The 19,678-nt window shown below is 49.1% G+C and overlaps 1 protein-coding gene across 6 annotated transcripts in view; it reads left to right on the forward strand.

Moving 5' to 3' along the window:
* LOC121859996 (tetratricopeptide repeat protein 7B-like) overlaps nt 1–19,478 on the forward strand; it is a 108,124-nt gene extending 88,646 nt beyond the window's left edge. For all 6 annotated transcript variants that reach the window (XM_042357001.1, XM_042357004.1, XM_042357006.1 and 3 more), the window contains one exon: nt 16,496–19,478. In XM_042357001.1, coding sequence (XP_042212935.1) covers nt 16,496–16,628 — 133 coding nt within the window. In that variant the 3' untranslated portion in view covers nt 16,629–19,478. The remainder of the gene's footprint in view (nt 1–16,495) is intronic.
* Nucleotides 19,479–19,678: the final 200 nt, after the last annotated feature.

The raw sequence follows: 19,678 nt of genomic DNA on the forward strand, positions 1-19,678 counted from the left end.
GTGATGGTGGTGGTGAGGAGTGATGGTGAGGGTGATGGTAGTAGTGATGGTGGTGGTGGGGGGTGATGGTAGTGGTGATGATGGTGGTGAGGGTCGAGACAGAACCACGACCCAGAAGCGTTAAAGGTTATGTAAGAATATGGAAGGTTGGGGGTGTGGGGGCGGGTGTGATGGTGCTAGAAGGAGAGGGGGATGGTAGTAGTAGGGGAGGGAGGGAGGGAGGGGGTCGTGGATGGGGATGGTCGTAGTAGGGGAGAGAGGAGAGGGAGGGTCGTAGTAAGGGGGAGAGGAGGGAAGGGGTCGTGGATGGGGGATGGTAGTAGTAGGGGGAGAGGAGAGGGAAGGGGTCGTAGATGGGGGATGGTAGTAGGGGAGAGGAGGAAGGGGTCGTAGATGGGGGATGGTAGTAGTAGGGGGGAGGAGGAAGGGGTCGTAGATGGGGGATGGGGAGAGAAGGGGGCAAGGCAGGTGATTTTAGGCGGTGGGTGAGGAGCAAATACACTCGTGGCCTGGTCCCCTAACGTCGATATTAGCAGAGCATCTCTCACCTGGCTGGCTGGGTTGGCTGTCTGGCTGGCTGGCTGGCTGGCTGGCTGGCTGGCTGGCTGGCTGGCTGGCTGGCTGGCTGGCTCTCCTACGGGGGTCACCAACACTCACACAGACTTTTTTCTAAACCTTGGCCTAAAGAATGGATGAAATTTGTGCCGTATTATCCCATAGACTCGAACACTATTATTAACGCGTGTATTTATAACTCTCTATCACCCGGATTTATTCATGTTGCCTAATTTGGTAAAAAGAACATAAATTATCATCTAAAGATTAACTAACCTAAACTGATACTATTTTGGGGGTTAGGTTAGGTTAGGTTAGGTTAGGTTAGGATATGATAGGATAGCGTTAAATGTGGTTAGGTTAGGTTAGGATATGATAGGATAGCGTTAAATGTGGTTAGATTAGGTTAGGATAGCGTCAGGAGTGGATATTCTTTAGATAATCCGGATATAAATATTGTAAATCAGTAAGTTGACTCCAGGCGAATTTGAAGTCTTAATTGTCTGTATCCGTTCCTCCTGTGTGTGTGTGTGTGTGTGTGTGTGTGTGTGTGTGTGTGTGTGTGTGTGTGTGTGTGTGTGTGTTGGTCCTCCTCGGCAAAACCCTGTATAAAGCTGTACTCCTTATCAGGGAGGCTGTTGGGCGGCGCTCACTTCCAGCCTGCCACCACCCACCCACGCCCCACCCCCAGCCCCAACCAACCTGCTACCCTGGCCTCATCCTATAGCTAATTCCTTGGTCGATGCTGTGAGACCTGCCATACCATCCTTCCCAACTTATCCCCCTCATCCTTCCTCCGTTCGTTGGGTGGGTGGGGAGGGGTGTCATATGACTTGGCATGGCATGAACTTTAGCCTGACGAAGGGTGGAGGTGTCATACCGGAGCTGTAACGCGCGTGTTCCTGTGCCATTTCAAGTCACAAAAACAAAGCACTTTTAAGGAATATGACAGTAATTCTTCTCTCCTGTCTGGAATCATGACAGGCCATTCCCTCCTCACCCTGTCATTTTGACCGCTGATGACAAAGTGACAGTGGGGGAGACAGTGGGAAGTAGTGGTGTGGGGGTGGGGTGGGGGCAGGGAGGGTGAGTGGGAGGAGTGACTGTCCTAAGAAAATCTGCAGCCCTCTTCCTCCTCCATCTCTTCCCTCCTCCTCTCCCCTCTTCCTCCCCTCCATCTCTTCTCCTCCTCTCCTCCATCTCTTCCTCCTCCTCTCCCCCCTCTTCCTCCCCTCCATCTCTTCCCTCCTCTCTCCCCTCCATCTCTCCCAACATGAATTATTCTTGGTTGGGGTGTTTAGTCTCCCTCAACTCCCAGTCTATCTCTTTTTGTCTGTCTGTCCTCCGGCTGTCGTTCTCTCATTAAGACCGTGGAGTGTGTGTGTGGGGGGATAATACTGGCTGAGGGGAACACAACCGACATTATTCTGGACCACCTTCTTTCCCTCACCTCACCTATATACCTCCTTACTCTCTCTCTCTCTCTCTCTCTCTCTCTCTCTCTCTCTCTCTCTCTCTCTCTCTCTCTCTCTCTCTCTCTCTCTCTCTCTCTCCCAGTTTCCGGTTTTATGGGAGAGACAATAACAGTGGTAGCGGGATGGGAAGGGAGGCAGGGGAGAGGGATGGGAAGGGGAGGTGAGGAGGGAGAGGATGGGAAGAGAGGAGGTGAGGTGGGATGGGAGAGGAATGAGTGACCAGGTATAAAAGTTGTATTGTTGTACTAAGCTAATCTGCCTCCTTCCTTCATCCATCTACAGTCCCTCCTCCTCCCTCCTTTCCTATGATACACCCCACGGCACTAACTACCTCTGACACATCCCATCACACTAACTACACATCCCATCACACTAACTACCTCGAGCACACATCCCATCACACTAACTACCTCTGAAATACATCCCATCCATAACTACCTCTGACACACATCCCATCACACTAACTACCTCTGACACACATCCCATCACACTAACTACCTCTGAAATACATCCCATCACACTAACTACCTCTGACACACATCCCATCACACTAACTACCTCTGACACACATTCCATCACACTAACTACCTCTGACATAATCCACGGTCCCTTAAAAGCCATCAGGAAAAAGATCAGTTAAAATAATTAAATCTCTCTCTCTCTCTCTCTCTCTCTCTCTCTCTCTCTCTCTCTCTTTTGTCGTGTTGTGTGTGTGTTTGTTTTCAAGGGTCGTATGGTTGGAGATGGAGGACACACACACACACACACACACACACACACACACACACACACACACACACACACACACACATAATGAACCACCCAGGTTAATTAGGTCGGTGGGTGGCAGATGAGAACACCTGGACACACTAACTACTCACCTACCCGCGTTCCTTCTACCACCACCACCACTAAATGAGGAGTAGACGGGTGGTAGTGGTAGTAGTGGTGGTGGTGGCAGTGGGATGGTAGTGGTAGTTGTGGTGGCGGTGGAAAGTAGTTGGTGGCGGTGGGGATGGTAGTGGTAGTTGTGGTGGCGGTGAGGTGGTAGTGGTAGTTGTGGTGGCGGTGGGGTGGTAGTAGTAGTTGTGGTAGGTAGGAACACTTCCCCCTACCCCTCTCTCCCATCTGCAGTACCACAATAATATCCGGACTGTCATAACTCTGGACACACACACACACACACACACACACACACACACACACACAACCCGACCAAAGTGAAATGCTTAGGTATACTCCGCGTGTTATAATGATGCTACATTTACCTGTTGATTAAAAAAATAATTGATTTCCACTGGGGTCAACCTTTCCTGGGGCGATGTCTTGTGAGTTTTGCGTTATCTCTCTTGATAGATCGAGAGAGAGAGAGTCAGTCAAGTCAGTGAGTCAGTCAGTCAGTCAGTTAGTATCTAGAGTGGGAGGGTATAACCTGGCTGCCTTCACCAGAACCACAGCCGAGGTACATAGAGACCTGAGAATAAAACCCATCAACCAGCAGCTACTGAGAGTCTGGCAAAAGATAGAACGATCAGAGCAAGAACTCTTCAAAGACTCCCACCAGATAACGACAACAACCATACATGGTTCCCAAAAGCTACCAAATCTTAAAGGTCCCTTACCACCCCCCGATCTATACAGCCAGGCAATAGACAACCTCCTAGACCAGCATCCGCCAGTAGGGTCAGACCCATGACACAACTCTAACACACTATTAGCTAGCTAGGCAGTCAGCCCGCCCTCTCTTACCTCCTCCTAAATGTCTTCAATTTCCGAACTTCTCCCACTCTAATCATCTTTCACCTCCTTTCCACCACCTTTCACCCCTCTTCTACCACCCCTTTCTCTACAAAAATAAAATAAAAAGTCTAGGTGCACCAACGGGACAAGAAAGAGTGCCATCTTTCCTTCTTATAACAAGGTAATTTGACGCCAGGATTCTAGTGCCTCCACGATTAAAGGGGTGGGTGGTGGGGGTTCTAGGCGTGATTAGAAGAGGGAGCAACCTGGTACCTGGGCGTGGTGGGGGTTAAAAGGGGGGTAAGGTATGGGAGAGGGTTGTGGAATGGGTTATAGTGGTTAAAGTAGGAATGTTTATAGTGGTTAAAGTGGGAATGTTTATAGTGGTTAAAGTAGGGATGTTTATAGTGGTTAAAGTAGGAATGTTTATAGTGGTTAAAGTAGGAATGTTTATAAATATTGTTTTACCATTAACCAACAAATTATTTAACTCTTATTTTCTTTCTCTTCCGCAGGTATTAAATTACGGTACAGGTAGGAGCTAATTAGCCAGGTACTGTACGTGAGTTACGGTACAGGTAAGGAGCTAATTATCCAGGTACGTGAGTTGCGGTACCGGTGGAGAATTAGCCAGGTACGTGAGTTACGGTACAGGTTGGAGTTAATTATCTTGGTCATGTTAGCTCAGGTAAGTAGCGAAGGACTTGAGTCTACAGAGGTGAGTACTCTTAGAGAAACTCCTCAAGGAAGTGCCTACAGCTCCTAACACCCCCACCTCACCCCCTACCTCACCCCCTCCCTCCCCTCCCCGAGTGTGAGATATACATACTTGGAATTGGTCGAGGGTGAGCTGCAGAGCCTCCCCTTCCTCTCTCTCTCCTCAACTCCTCCCTCTGCCCTCACTCCACCCTCTCCCCGTTCCACCTTCCTCTCACCCCCCACTACCCTCCCTCCGTCCCCCCTCCCGATCATCCCCTTCTCCCCATTCCATAAAATCCTTGGTCCTCCAGAACTTGAAGAGGAGTGAGGCGCCAGGCAGGTGGGGCATTAGAGTGGCGTAGGTGAGAGAAAGTGAGGGCGTGAGGCCTGAGGCGAGAATCAGGCGTGTGGAGCACAGAGAACAAACCGACTACCTGCCTCGTCAGCAGGTGGGAGTAGAGATGGGGAGTCTGATAAGTGGGGTGGGGCCCACTTAATGCTATGGTTAAAAATAAACACCTCCTTCTCCCTCTCCTCTAGTGTGTGTGTGTGTGTGTGTGTGTGTGTACATCAGCAGTAGTAGTGGACTAGGCGGCCTCCAGGTCTCTGTGTGAGAATTTTACGAGCTCCTGATGGACTTGGCAGACGTTTAGTGGTGGGAGGGTGGGGGTGATGGTGAGGAGGAGGTAGGGTGATGGTGAGAGGTAGGGTGATGGTGAGGAGGGGTGATGTTGAGGAGGTAGGGTGATGGTGAGGAGGTAGGTGAGTGGTGAGGAGGATGGTGAGGTGAGGTGATGGTGAGGAGTAGATGGTGAGGAGGTATGGTGATGGTGAGGAGGAGGTATGGTGATGGTGAGGAAGGAGGGAGGGAGGATGTTACTATGGACAAAGGGAGGGAAGGAGGCTGATGGTCTGGAGAATTTGTATAGCACTAAAGAGAACTGGTAACAGTATGTGTCGTTATTGTTATTAGCTCTGCGGCTCAACTAACTCAACACGGCTAGGACAGCTTCTGATGTATTAGGATATTTAATTTTAAGGCAATAAAATGGCGGCGAAGGTATGGCTAGTAGTAGTAGTAGCAGTAGTAGTAGCAGTAGTAGTAGTGGTAGTAGTGTTGTTATTGCTGCTGTAGACATGCCCTACCCACCTAACCCTGTATACACCTACCTCACACCTACCCCTACCTACCTACACACACCCTACACCCTGCCTGCCATACCCTGCCTCACCCTACCTCTTCTAACCCTACTCACCCTACCTACCTACCCTCACCCCTGCCCTACCATGCCTACCCTACCTAACTACATGAATCATAGATGTTAGTTGATGCATTGAACAAGAGGTGGTATAGAACCTATATGTCCTCTTCAGCTCGTGCCTTTCTGCCTCCAACACTGGGAGGCGAGAAGAGTGGGGGGGGGGGAGGAGTGGTGAGGAGTGTGGCAGGGGTGAGAGTTAAAGGAGATGCTGTGCTAGTGGTGGTGGTGTTGGTGGTGGTGAGTGGTGCTGATGGTGTTAGTGGTGACAGTGCTGATGGTGATAGTCGTTTAGTGATGGTGGTAATGGTACTAATGGTGATGATGGTGGTAAGTGGTGGTAGTGATGGTGGTAATGGTGATGATGGTGGTAAGTGGTGGTAGTGATGGTGGTGGTGCGGCACCCACTAGCCTGAGGGAGGAGGAGAATTACGTAGTCTTGTTACTCCAGGAATAGAGTCGGTCAGGAGAGAGAGAGATTCCTAAAAGCAATGTTTTAGGTAGTGAGGGAGTACCAGGGAGAGAAGGAAGAGGGAGACAGAGGAAGGAACGAAGGAAGAGAGGAAAAGTAAGGAACAATAAAAGGAAAGAAGGAGACAGAGGGAGGAAGGAAGAGGTGAGGAAAGGAGAGAGAGGAGAGGTAAGAGCCTTTGTGTGTGTGTGTGTGTGTGTGTGTGTCTCGAGGACACCATCACCAACAGTCACCCTCGAGGACCCACCAGGATCTCTAACCACTACAAGTATGACTCTTGTTTATTATTGCCGAGGATGAGGGTGGGGGGGTGTGGAGAATGAGGGGAGGTGGTGGAGGATGGGGAGGTGGTGGGGAGAGTGGAGGATGAGGTGGTGGGGAGAGTGGAGGATGAGGGAGAGGTGGTGGGGAGTGTGGAGGATGAGGGAGGTGGTGGAGGATGAGGGAGAGGTGGTGGGGAGAGTGGAGGAGGATGAGGGAGAGGTGGTGGGGGAGGTGGAGGATGGGGAGAGGTGGTGGAGGGGAGTGTGGAGGGGATGGGGAGAGGTGGTTGGGGGGGGTGTGGAGGATGAGGGAGAGGTGGTGGGGGAGGTGGAGGATGGGGGTGGTGGGGGAGGTGGAGGATGAGGGAGATGGTTGGGGATGTGGAGGATGAGGGAGGTGGTGGAGGATGAGGGAGGTGGTGGGGAAGTGGAGGATGAGGGAGAGTGGTGGGGAGTGAGGAGGATGAGGAGAGGTGGTGGAGGATGGGGGAGAGTGGGGATGAGGGAGAGGTGGTGGGGGGTGTGGAGGATGAGGGAGGTGGTGGAGGATGAGGAGGTGGTGGGGGAGAGGGAGGATGAGGAGAGGTGGTGGGGGTGTGGAGGATAGGGAGGGTGGTGGGGGGGTGTGGAGGATGAGGGAGGTGGTGGAGGATGAGGAGAGGTGGTGGGGAGAGTGGAGGATGAGGGAGTGGTGGTGGAGGAGGTGGAGGATGGGGAGGTGGTGGAGGATGGGGAGGTGGTGGGGAGAGTGAAGGATGAGGGAGAGGTGTGGAGGATGAGGGAGAGGGTGGTGGGGAGAGTAGAAGGATGAGGGAGGTGGTGGGAGAGTGGAGGGAGGATGAGGGTGGTGGAGGGATGAGGGGAGATGGTGGGGGGAGAGTGAAGGATGAGAGGGAGGGTGAGGTGGAGGATGAGGGAGAGGTGGTGGGGAGGAGTGGAGGATGGGGAGGGTGGTGGGGAGAGTGGAGGATGAGGGAGAGGTGGTGGAGGAGAGTGGGGGATGGGGAGAGGTGGTGGGGGAGGTGGAGGGATGGGGAGAGGTGGTGGGGAGAGTGGAGGATGAGGGAGAGAGGTGGAGGAGGGGGGGAGGTGGGGGAGAGTGGAGGATGAGGAGAGGTGGTGGAGATAGTGGGGATGAGGGAGGGTGATGGGAGGTGGAGGATGAGGGAGGATGGTGGGGGAGAGTGGAGGATGGGGAGAGGTGGTGGAGAGTGGGATGGGGAGGTGGTGGAGGATGAGGGAGAGGTGGTGGAGAGTGGAGGATGAGGAGAGGTGGTGGGTGGAGTGGGGATGAGGAGAGGGTGGGGGGGAGAGTGGAGGATGAGGGAGAGGTGGTGGAGGGAGGGGAGTGGGTGGGGAGAGTGGAGGAGGAGGAGAGGTGGTGGAGAGTGGGATGGGAGGGTGGTGGGGAAGAGTGGAGGATGAGGGAGAGGTGGTGGAGGAGAGTGGAGGATATGGGAGGGGTGGGGGGAGTGGAGGATGAGGAGAGGTGGTGGGAGGAGAGTGGAGGATGAGGGAGGTGGTGGAGGAAGGGGGTGGGGATGGGGAGGAGGATGAGCGGAGGTGGTGGGGGGAGAGTGGAGGATGAGGGAGAGGTGGTGGAGGAGAGTGGAGGATGGGGAGAGGTGGTGGGGAGAGTGGAGGATGAGGGAGGGTGGTGGAGGAAGAGGGGTGGAGGATGAGGGAGAGGAGGATGAGGGGAGAGGTGGTGGGGAGAGAGGAGGATGAGGGAGAGGTGGTGGAGAGAGTGGAGGATGAGGAGAGGTGGAGGATGAGGAGAGGTGGTGGAGGAGAGTGGAGGATGAGGGAGAGGTGGTGGGGAGAGTGGAGGATGAAGGGGTGGTGGGAGTGGAGGGATAAAGGGAGGTGGAGGATGTGGGGAGAGGTGGTGGAGGTGGAGGATGGGGAGAGGTGGTGGGGAGAGTGGAGGATGGGGGGAGAGGTGGTGGGGGAGAGTGGAGGATGATGAGGGAGAGGTGGTGGAGAATGGAGGATGAGGGAGGTGGTGGGGGAGGTGGAGGATGAGGGGGAGAGGAGGGAGGAGGGGGTGAGGGGGGGTGGTGGGAGAGTGGAGGTTGTGGAGAGGGAGGAAGAGGTGAGGGAGATGTAGTGTGTGTGTGTTGCGCCACTAGACACATCCTCCCAACACCTGTTTGTCGTCTCGTAGCACATCTCTCTATTGTCTTCCGGGAGGGTGGGTCTCTCTCTCTCTCTCTCTCTCACGTAATGTATTGATCACTATGGAATGTCACTTGCAAACATGGTGATTACGTGCATACAAAAGCGTCATGTAGTAGTAGTAGTAGTAGTAGTAGTAGTAGTAGTAATCGACATACGTTATTAGTAGGAGTAGTAGTAATGCTTATTCATTCACTCACTCACTCACTCACTCATTCATTCACTCATTCATTCACTATGCAGGAAGTCATCAATAGAGAGAGAGAGAGAGAGAGAGGGTCGATAGGCGAAGGAGTAGATACAAGCTTTCAGGAAGTTGGAGAGATGGGGGGAGACCTTAACCACCACCACTAACTACCCAATCACCACCACTAACCACCCAACCACCACTAACTACCAAACCACCACCACTAATCTCACCTACTCGCATTATTACACATATACACCTGCCACCCCCCCCCACCCCCTCCGTGGGAGAGTCGTCACCTGTGGCACTAATTAGTTCTCATAATATTACCTGTAATTACCACACATTACGTACATGCGAAGGAGGGGGGGAGAGCCTGTACCCTTCCTACACCCTCCTCTCGCGTGTGTAAATGTATATGAATATGTATGAATTATGTGTAAATGGTGTCTCTTCCCACTTCCTCCCTATCTCCCCTCCTCTCCTCTCTCTCCCCTATGGTCGGATCACAAAAATGTCAAATGCTTTCCGAGATGCTGCATTGACAGGGGTGTGTGTGTGTGTGTGTGTGTGTGTGTGTGTGTGTGTGTGTGTGTGTGTGTGTGTGTGTGTGTGTGTGTGTGTGTGTGTGTGTGTGTGTGTGTGTGTGTGTGTGTGTGTGTGTGTGTGTGTGTGTGTGTGTGTGTGTGTGTGTGTGTGTGTGTGTGTGTGTGTGTGTGTGTGTGTGTGTGTGTGTGTGTGTGTGTGTGTGTGTGTGTGTGTGTGTGTGTGTGTGTGTGTGTGTGTGTGTGTGTGTGTGTGTGTGTGTGTGTGTGTGTGTGTGTGTGTGTGTGTGTGTGTGTGTGTGTGTGTGTGTGTGTGTGTGTGTGTGTGTGTGTGTGTGTGTGTGTGTGTGTGTGCACTAGGTCACTGTCCGAACACCTCACGCCACTGTCCTCATGCACCTACTACTAACATACAAACCAGGTCAGTGACAGTAACACCCCCATTTATGGTCATAACGCCACCACGCTACACAGGTAGAGTGGTACAGGTAATAGACAGGTAAAATGTACAGGTAGGAAGGTAGAGTGGTACGGGTAGACACTAGACAGGTACAGATGTTTGCACAGGTAGTCAAGTAAAATATACAGGTGGGCAGGTAGAATGAGACAGGTTCACAGGTAGAGTAACACAGGTAGACAGGTAGAGTGATGCAGGAAGACAGGTAGAGAGACAGGTAGACATGTACATATTTGGTCCCTGTGAGACGCCCTTGAGGCTCTTCGTTCTAATCCTGCTGTTATAAGCACTACGACTTTGGCAGTGACGACGAGTGAGGGGATGGTGGCTCTCTCTCTCTCTCTCTCTCTCTCTCTCTCTCTCTCTCTCTCTCTCTCTCTCGGTTGATTTAAGTGTTAATTAGGGAAGGTTAGGGGTTAGATTAGGGGTTGGTTATGTTAGATTTAGGTCATGTACTGTTATTAGTGCCACTGTACCATACCTGTACCTGAGGTTGTAGTTGTACCTGTGTAATTGTTTGAGTGATGTAGAGAATGCAAGAAGAGGAGGAGGAAGGTGATGAAGAGGAGGAAGAGGAAGGTGAAGAGGAGGAGGAAGAGGGGGGAAATGATGAACAGGAAGAAGAATGTGATGATCAGGAGGAGGAGGAGGAAGATTTTGGTTAGGAAGAGGAGGAAGAAGTGGGTTGACGAGAGAGGCCTTGGAATCCCCGACGACACGTAATTGGCTTGATCACGGCGGTAATTCCCGGGAACGTGGGAATGATTCCAACCCCGGCCAACTTGGGTGACGTGGGCGGCGATGGCAACGAGTCACACCCGCCACAAAGTTGCCACGCCCACCACAAAGATGCCACACCCTGACCTTACTTTACTACGCTGCCTCTCTGAAGGGTTGCCATAGTCTGCGTCACCAGTTGCTGTATATTGCGTCACAGTTGGCAGGTGACGGGTATGTCTTTGCGTCACAGTTGTCGTATCTTGCATCACAGTTCCCATACATTGCGTCTCAGTTGGCAGCAGATGATGGGCATACCTTACGTCATAGTTGCCACACCTTACGTCACAGTTGCCACACCTTACGTCACAATTGCCAGGTGATAGATAGATATTTCACGTTACAGTTACCTAGGGAGTATGAAATAAATACCCAGTTTTGCTAGTACTATTTATTTACTAGCAAATGTAAATATTGTTCACAGTACCGAACCTGTATACCTGGATGTTGCCTAATTACTACTAAACAAACAACAGTGGATATTTCATGGATATTCAGTAGAGTTTATTCACATTCTTCTGTAAACCCCCTCCACCCTCCACACCCCCCAAAGTAGCATGTGTTATGACTCAGTAACTATGGAGGTAATTGATCATCTTTATGGAGTTATTTATCCGTATGTATGTATGAAACGTAGGTGTGTAAATATTTGGTGATTTTTCTGGGGGTTTTTTTTTCGTGTTGGTTGTAGTTTCTAGTGGCGAGTTATTTAGTTAAAAAGGTGAATGGTGATAAACTTAGGGATGTGGGAGTCATTAGAGGCCGTGAGTGATACTGCCTCTGCTTTTATCTAACACTCTCGGGTCCTAAGCCAACCCAAACAAAACAATTCTCGTAACTTGACCAAAATATTTAACTTTGGTAAGGAATTAACTATTTTTTCAGCTTATATACCAAACAAGGTTAGTTCAGGTCAGGTCAGGTCAGGTCAGGTCAGGTCAGTTGGTCGTGGACAGTAATACCGGTAAGGAAAGGTTAGGTTAGGTTAGGTCAGGTCAGTTGGTCGTGGACAGTAATACAGGTAAGGAGAGGTTAATGACCGTGTAAGTTACTTGAGATATTACAGGTGATTGACCCTATATGTATACAGAGGTCATCATATATTATATTATCTAGATGTATTTTATCCGATAGTCGGCCTGATAATTCGATACATCACTAGTGAATGTGTGTGTGTATGTGTGTGTGTGTGTGTATTGGATCCTGGGATGAGCCTATGTATATCTTAGACGTCAGGGTGAGTGTATGTGTGTGTATATATCAGTGTATGTGTGTGTGTGTGTGTATATATCAGTGTGTAAAGAGCACATACGTCGCTCGCCACCCCCCAACCCCAGGTCACTTGTGGGAGGGTAAGATGAGCCGGCCCCGTGACCCTCCCTCTGTCAGGTGACCTTGGCTGTGGCCGCCGGCAGGAGAGACGGACGACCCGCCTTGATTGCCTGGAGGTGGGCCAGCTGCCTTTATCTTCACTTTCCTGCCTCCCATCCGCTGCCCCGCCCCTGCTGCTACCCGCCCTTCTCCTCCTCTTCCTCCAGTACCCTCTTCTCCTGGACCCTCCTCTTATCTGGGTGTGGTGGAGGAAGAGGTGAAAAGTTTTGAGGTTCGGAACAATGCAAGTGACACTTCAGCCCCCCCCCCACCACCACCACTGACCTGCCACAACCTTACCGGCTGACAGTGATGTGTGGGTTAGTATGGCACCGATTATTTGGCCCGCAGACACACCGTGGACGTCTTCACACACACATACACACACACACACACACACACATATATAGTAATGGTTGCTCCTCTTGTTCGAGGATGGCCGGCACTAGGGCCACCTAGATGTTCATTTGCTTAAGGTGTAGAAGCTACGGCCAACACAACAACCACACCCAGTACCAACGACTAATCCAAGAAGACCGGACAACTCGTCAACTGCACTGGCTAACCATTACCCCGAGCACATTCCGCAAATCGATTATCATCCAGGTCCCCAATTAATGCTAGGTAGACAGTGGCAAATGGCGTAAAGAAACTTGCCCGGGGATCGAACCCGGATCTACTCGCTTGTGAAGCAAGTATACTGACCATTACACTCACTGACAGAGAACTATTGACTGTCACCCGCTCTCTGATAGAGAACAATTTACATCATCCCTGACGCTGAGTGTCACGAGTTAACTTGTCGCTCGCTCCTGATTCCTCGCTCGTCTTGGGCCCCTTAGGACAGTTTAGTGGTTAGGTTGAATTAGAGGTCTGTTAGGCCTGGAGTCACAACATGTCTCAGTCCAGTGTATCACCATCTCACTCCGGGATATTAACACCAGCAGCGTAACTGAGGACCCCGCCCTCAAGTAATGCTTTACGAGGGGACAAAACTAGCCTCGCCAGCATCAGTGAACGAGCTGTCAACCATTTCATTGGTCATTACAACTGCCAATTACCCTCCTCATTGGCTCCTTGGACCGCCACTCACGAATAATGTCAGCATTACCTCACTCATCAAACGCGCGCCAGATGCTCTGTCTCTCAGCCAGTCACCAACGAGGATGCATTTTGGCACCAATTGATCGGCTCTGTCAGCCAATCAGCGCGCCGGGTCGTTTTCGCGGGAAATAATCTTGCCCGAAAGCCCTGTAAACATCTTTTTAATCCTGCCTCTCTGGTTCTCGTCCGGGTCTCTCCATCCTGAGACACTGTCAGTGATGGTGTCCCTTGTAATCAGTCAGTCGCTTTTCATTGTCTTTTCCTTGTTGGGAGTGAGTTAATCAGTCGTGATCTATAGACTGTCAGCTTCTAAAAACTGTCAGTCTTCGTCTATCTAAAACAGCAGGCCGTTGTGGTCACTACAGTCAGTTCCTATAAACAATCTCTCCTGTTTGACATTCATTTATGGGTTCCTGTAGCCAGCCAACCAACCGTCATCCTGTAGATCACCGAGTCTTCTGTAAACAATTAGTCCACCCCACGTAACACCCCCTGTCCCCTTGTACCACCCCCGCCCCGTGTCCTACCCCCAGGCCTTAGCACCCCTGGCCCTTGTACCACCCCATGGCCCCGCACCACCCCTGGTGTACCACCCCCTGGCCCTGGCGCCCGTCCACCCATGGCCCCGTCCTACCCCTGTGCCCCCCCACACCACCCCTGGCCCCCGTCCCACCCCCTGGTCCCACCCCTGGCCCCCGTCCCACCTGGCCCTACGCACCACCCCCTGGCCTCCGTCCCACCCCCTGGCCCCCGTCCCACCCTAAGTAGCCCGGTTCCCTGTTAGAGGATTCCAGCTACCCAGGACTCCTCTGCCCTTGGCACGAGCAGAGGCACCTCCTGGCAGGACCCACACACTGGACTGCGGCCAAGAGGGAGAGGCAGATCGTAAACTAGACGACACGCGCTGTGATGGCTTGGGAGAGTCATCACTGGTGCATTTAATAATGAATCTCTCTCTCTCTCTCTCTCTCTCTCTCTCTCACAAAACCCTCAGTGGTAGATGAGAAGGAGAAAGACACTTGACACCCCCAGTCATCAGCAGGGGGGGCGGCTCGAGTCAGCTCCGTCGGGTGTGTGTAAAGTGATTTACATAAATAAGGTAAGATTGGTGGTGGTTCTCGAGCGTGTCACAAGTACCACTCTCTTCCCCCCAACCTCTCACCCCACTCTCACTTCTTCTCCACCCTCCCCCCTCTCCCTTCCTTTTTTTCTTCTCCCCCCTTGTTCTAATTCTTCCCATCTTCCATCCCCTCACTCTCTTCCCTCTCCCTCCCTATCACCCTCCCTCACCCCTCAGTACCTCCACTCTCTCCCGCCGCTTCAGGGAGGAGTTGAAGGAGCCAGAGAGGGAGAGTGAGGGAGGGAGGGAGAGAGAGAGGGGGGAGGGAGGGAAGACTATCAATTGTTTTATCTTGGAGGTGAAGGTGGAGTGGGGGGGGTTGGTGTTGGAGTGCCATCACCACCACCACAGAGTACATGGAGAGGGAAGGAGGGGGGAGGGGGAGGAATGGGGGAGGAATGAGCGAGGGGGGAAGTGGGAGGAATGGGTGAGAGGGAAGAGAGAGGAATGGGTGAGAAGGAAGGGGGGGGAAGAGGGAGTTAAGGGGAGGAGAGATGAAGGGTTGTCGCCTCCTACAGATATTCGCCTCTCAGGTCACCAGGTGTGTTGGTGATTGGGTTGTGCCTCCTGCTTCCCCTCTTCATTTTCTTCTTCCTCCTCCTCCTCCTGTCCTCTTCATTTTCTTCTTCCTCCTCCTGTCCTCTTCTTCTTCCTTCCTCCTCCTCCTCTTCCCTTCGTCAGCAGAGAACCGCCCCTTAACTTCATTGATGACATTTTCATTTGTCCGGTTGATATGTGTGGCTCACTTGTAAACGTACGTACGTGTGTGTGTGTGTGTGTGTGTGTGTGTGTGTGTGTGTGTGTGTCATGTGACAGTTAGTGGGGCGACAGCCAGCTCACCTGTTACGTGCGATGTCTGACCAGATGGACCCTGGTACTAGTAGGCCCCAGTCTTAATGGGCCCCAACCTAAATTGGCGTAACCTAACGTAACTCAACCTAACCTAACCTTGAATGGTGATGGTAGAGAATATTTAAGTGGTTGGTGAGATGAGGTGGTGCAGGGTGACGTAGAGAGAGAGAGAGAGAGATAACACGGGGTAACACAGTGTGGGTAATATAGATGATGAGGGCGGGCACATAGTGTGTAATTAAGGCACATATTGATCACCATAAAGGGCCTGAGCTAGCTGTCGCCCCCCCTCCCCCCCACCCCACCAAACACACAGTACACAGACACACAGGATGTAGTGGTGAAAGCAAGTACTGTGTTGGCTACTCACTGTAACACATATGAACGAATCACCTGTGTGTGTGTGTGTCCAGCATTCCTCCTCCTCCTCCTCAGTAATACAGACCACCACTGTGAACTTAACGAGGATTTTATCTATGTGGGTCACTGTGTCGTCTACCCACCCACACGACCACTCCCCGTACACACCCACACGACCACTCCCCGTACACACCCACACACACCCCTCCCTTACCATGTGTGTCGGATTACTGCAAGGATGGATATATGGGTTTCTTATTTCTTACCGTAGAGTTCGATACCTTCACACTGGTTACTTACAGCAGATTATGGTGTATCTACGCAGAAGTTCACTCGACATTCCATGATTTATACTTGATAAATGATGTTTTAATGAGTTCTATTAATTTCCAACATCCATCTAAGTTATTGGTTATACTTTGTCATAACCAATCAGTCATTACCTTTAGTAATATTAAGATAGGATCACAGATACGGGCAGATAATTTCATTTACATTTATTTGTCAAGCTTCCATACAATGATTTACAATTTGCATAGATATGAGTCACTCACATTCACGCTGTAGTAAAATTAATCTTGTAAAGAGGGAATTTGCAACCTGGGGACAAATTTAATTAATCTACTATGGATATGACTTAACAGAGCCTTAATTCCTCAAGTGACACATTCACTTTACTGGGGAATATAACCTCTTTGGTTCACTAGGCCAGCCTGGATCGCTCCTATTGCAACCAGGCCTTCACACATGATCTTCTTTCCACGGGGAATAACAAACATTGGGGTGACACACACAGTCTCTTGTCACTGACAGTTCACAGGACGAGGAGGAGGAGGTCTTGACTAACCCATGGTCTAGGCCTAATGGCTGAAATGTGGTTTTGGGGCGTGAGACACGATGAACAATGCAACGCAGTCTCAGTCGCCCCCCCCATAGCCTGGTTCACATACCCACTAATGAAATAGTGATGACAGAGTAGTGTTGCGTGAGTAGGCCTGACGCAACCCATGACACCGTGGCAGATACTTTTACATTACCTGTACCAGACAGTTAACCTGTACTCTTGTTTGTGTGTTCGCAGGGAGACAATGGGTGAGGTGCTGGTGAGTCTAGGACAGCTGGAGACGTCGAGCAACTGTCTCCAGACGGCCATCGAAATCGAGTCCAAGTCGCCCATCCTCCCTTTCACCTCCATACCCTTCTGCTACGAGTAGAGGGACGCCTGCGCGACCTCCTTCTGCTACGAGTAGAGGGACGCCTGCACGACCTTCTCCTGCTGCGAGTAGAGGGACGCCTGCACGACCTCCTCCTGCTGCGAGTAGAGGGACGCCTGCACGACCTCCTCCTGCTGCGAGTAGAGGGACGCCTGCACGACCTCCCACGCCCTTCCCCTCTTCCTTGAGTTATTCATGGGAGGTGTCCGGGAACGCCGACCAACACTCACACCCATACAAGAGAGGACTTACCTACCTGCCTGCCTGCCTGCCGCCTCTAGTAGCTATCATCCTCCTGACTCCACCGAGGTTCCTGAGGATGTCTTTACGTTATCTGTGTGTACGTGCGTGCGTGTTTGTTGCTGGAAACTGCAACATTCCCCATTGTTTATGTTTATAATAATTCCATATAGAATAAAATTACTGTAAATTTTTCTTTAGGGCGAGTATGAGCCTCGAGATACACTGTACTCAAGAGACTGATCGCTGTAAAGTGTTGTAAAGCCGAGAGTTAATGGGTTTTAGTTCCCTGTGCCAAAGTGTGTGGTTTATTTTGTGTTGTTCCATGGTACAGTGTGTTCCTAGTCTGTCAGCAGTGTGTATAAGGGATGAGAGGAAGGTAACACTAACCCCCTGAGTATGTGTTCTCCTACTGCAGGGTTCACACGGGTGTTGTTAAGGTCTTGAATACTGTACTGGTATGGTAATTGAAGCTTTTACCTCTTCCAACACCCGGAAAGTAGAGGTTTGTTTTACATTTGGGGAAAAACAGTTTAGGGAAATTCAATTGAAGTATCAGAAGTCATTTTTTTTTGTCCTTGAGGTTATTGAAAGAAAAAAACGCTCATTTAATTCACATTCAAATAAATTCCTTTCCTATTTTGGTTTATTTAGTAACCAAAATCAGGCATAAAAGTTAATCAGTCACTGTGTTAAATTGGTTGGTAGTCCACCACTTTTTTTCATATATAAGATACACATTATTTTTATAGGTAACCAGATAGATTTAAAAACAAACTACATTAAATTTGAGAAGAAAAACATGGTGGTGCAATTGCCTATGTGGGTGATTGCAACCAACCTATCAAATACTAATCAACTATGGCGTGAAAACTACAACAATAACGACAATATTTTCTTATTACTAACCGTGTATATATAGTAATGAGTTTATAAAAAATACAATAATTTAAGCTGTGAAAAATTTATTGTACAGTTTAATTTTTTTTTTTTTTCACACAAGAACATTTTTTGTACATGTAAATATGTGTATAACTTATGTAAGATCTATAGTAATTATGTGATTGTACAGTAATTGATTTAGTATATACTTAATGTGTCTTTTAATTACTCTTGTTTTGATAATGATAATATGGTTTTAGTTATGGAATATATTGGCATATTTAGCATATGGGAGAAAATTCTGTTCTGTGTAAGAAAGTTTTAAGAGAAAGTTTTCAAATGTGGAAGACAGTTTGAGATCTTGAAAGAAAGTTTTGAAATGGAAGAAACTTTTCACCTGTGGAAGAAGAAAGTTTTGACCCTCAGAAAAATGTCGACCTGTGGTATGAAAAAGTGTGGGGAAAAAAGTTATAGAAAAATTCCTTTACCAGACCAGTGTGAACCCTGAAACTAGACGTCAAGACAGATCACCTGAAGACTCACCCAAGCTTATTTCACCTGAAGATTAACCACCCTAAGACTACCTGCAATGATTAGGTTAAGTTAGGTTCGTTAATTTTCATGTAAAATAACCTAACCTAACCCTCAATTAGCGATAGGGAGCCGAATCTTCAGGTGATCTTGATATTACCTTGTGTGTTGTATTATAATATTATATAAAATTGACATAGATATATATTATTGCTAGTAAAATTAAAATGAATAAGTGATATTAATTTTAAAGTATGATTAAGATGTACTATGACAGAGAGGAAGATTTAATTGCCTGTGTGACTATTGTAATGATGAGTGACTGTTCTGTAATGATGAGTGACTGTACTGTAATGATGAGTGACTGTACTGTAATGATGAGTGACTGACTGTACTGTAATGATGAGTGACTGATTGTACTGTAATGATGAGTGACTGACTGTACTGTAATGATGAGTGACTGATTGTACTGTAATGATGAGACTGTACTGTGAAAAAGAAATATTTGAAGTTGATATTATGTCACTCTTATTATTTTATTTTTACTGTTGTTTAGTTATTATCATCATCATCGTCATCATATCATCATCATCATATCATCATCATCATCATCATTTGCCATCTCTCCCGCGTCGTGTATTTACTTAACAATATATTATGGTCTCCAGAAACGACAAAACTTATTCCTACATTGAGTCAAACATAACCACTTAAGAAATACACATATCCCTTACTTAAACAAGACAAACAAGTATTAAGTTGTTTAAAACGGTAGTCACAACACACTTAAAAGTCTTATAGTAGTAAAAAGTAGTTGTAGAAGTAATAATAATTCTAACGGGAGTAAAAAATAATAATTATTGATTTTTCTAAGGTTAAAGGTCATTTGATTCCCCCAAGTGTGTATCAGTGCCTGTGTTATTTCCTAAAGTTTATTGAACGATAGAAGAAGAATCCATTTATCTGTACAGTATGTTTATTATAGTGGTAGTGGTGGTAGTTAGCGTGAGACCAACAAGGTTATAGGGGTCATCTACTACCACTACTTCTATTACTACCATCATTACTACTACACATTCCACGATATGTTGGCTGTGTTCACGTATATATGTGTCTGTGTGTGTGTGTGTGTGTCTGTGCGTGTATGTGTGTGCTGTAATATTGTTGAGAAATAAAGAAACTGTTGAGGTGAATTATTCTTTGTGTATTATTTCAACCTTTGCTGTGTCTGTGTGTGTGGGTACAGGTATAGTAATGGCTTAATGGGTTGTTTGTGTATGGTGGTTAGGGTGTGGCTGTGTATGTGGTGGTTGAGTGTATGTTGAATGGGGTGTGTCTGTGTGTGTATGGGGGGGTAGCTGTGGTGTGGTTGTGTAGGGGGGGGGTAACCTACTAGA

The sequence above is a fragment of the Homarus americanus genome, unplaced genomic scaffold, assembly GCF_018991925.1.
Source record: "Homarus americanus isolate GMGI-L3 unplaced genomic scaffold, GMGI_Hamer_2.0 scaffold38393, whole genome shotgun sequence".
Classification (NCBI taxonomy): domain Eukaryota; kingdom Metazoa; phylum Arthropoda; class Malacostraca; order Decapoda; family Nephropidae; genus Homarus; species Homarus americanus.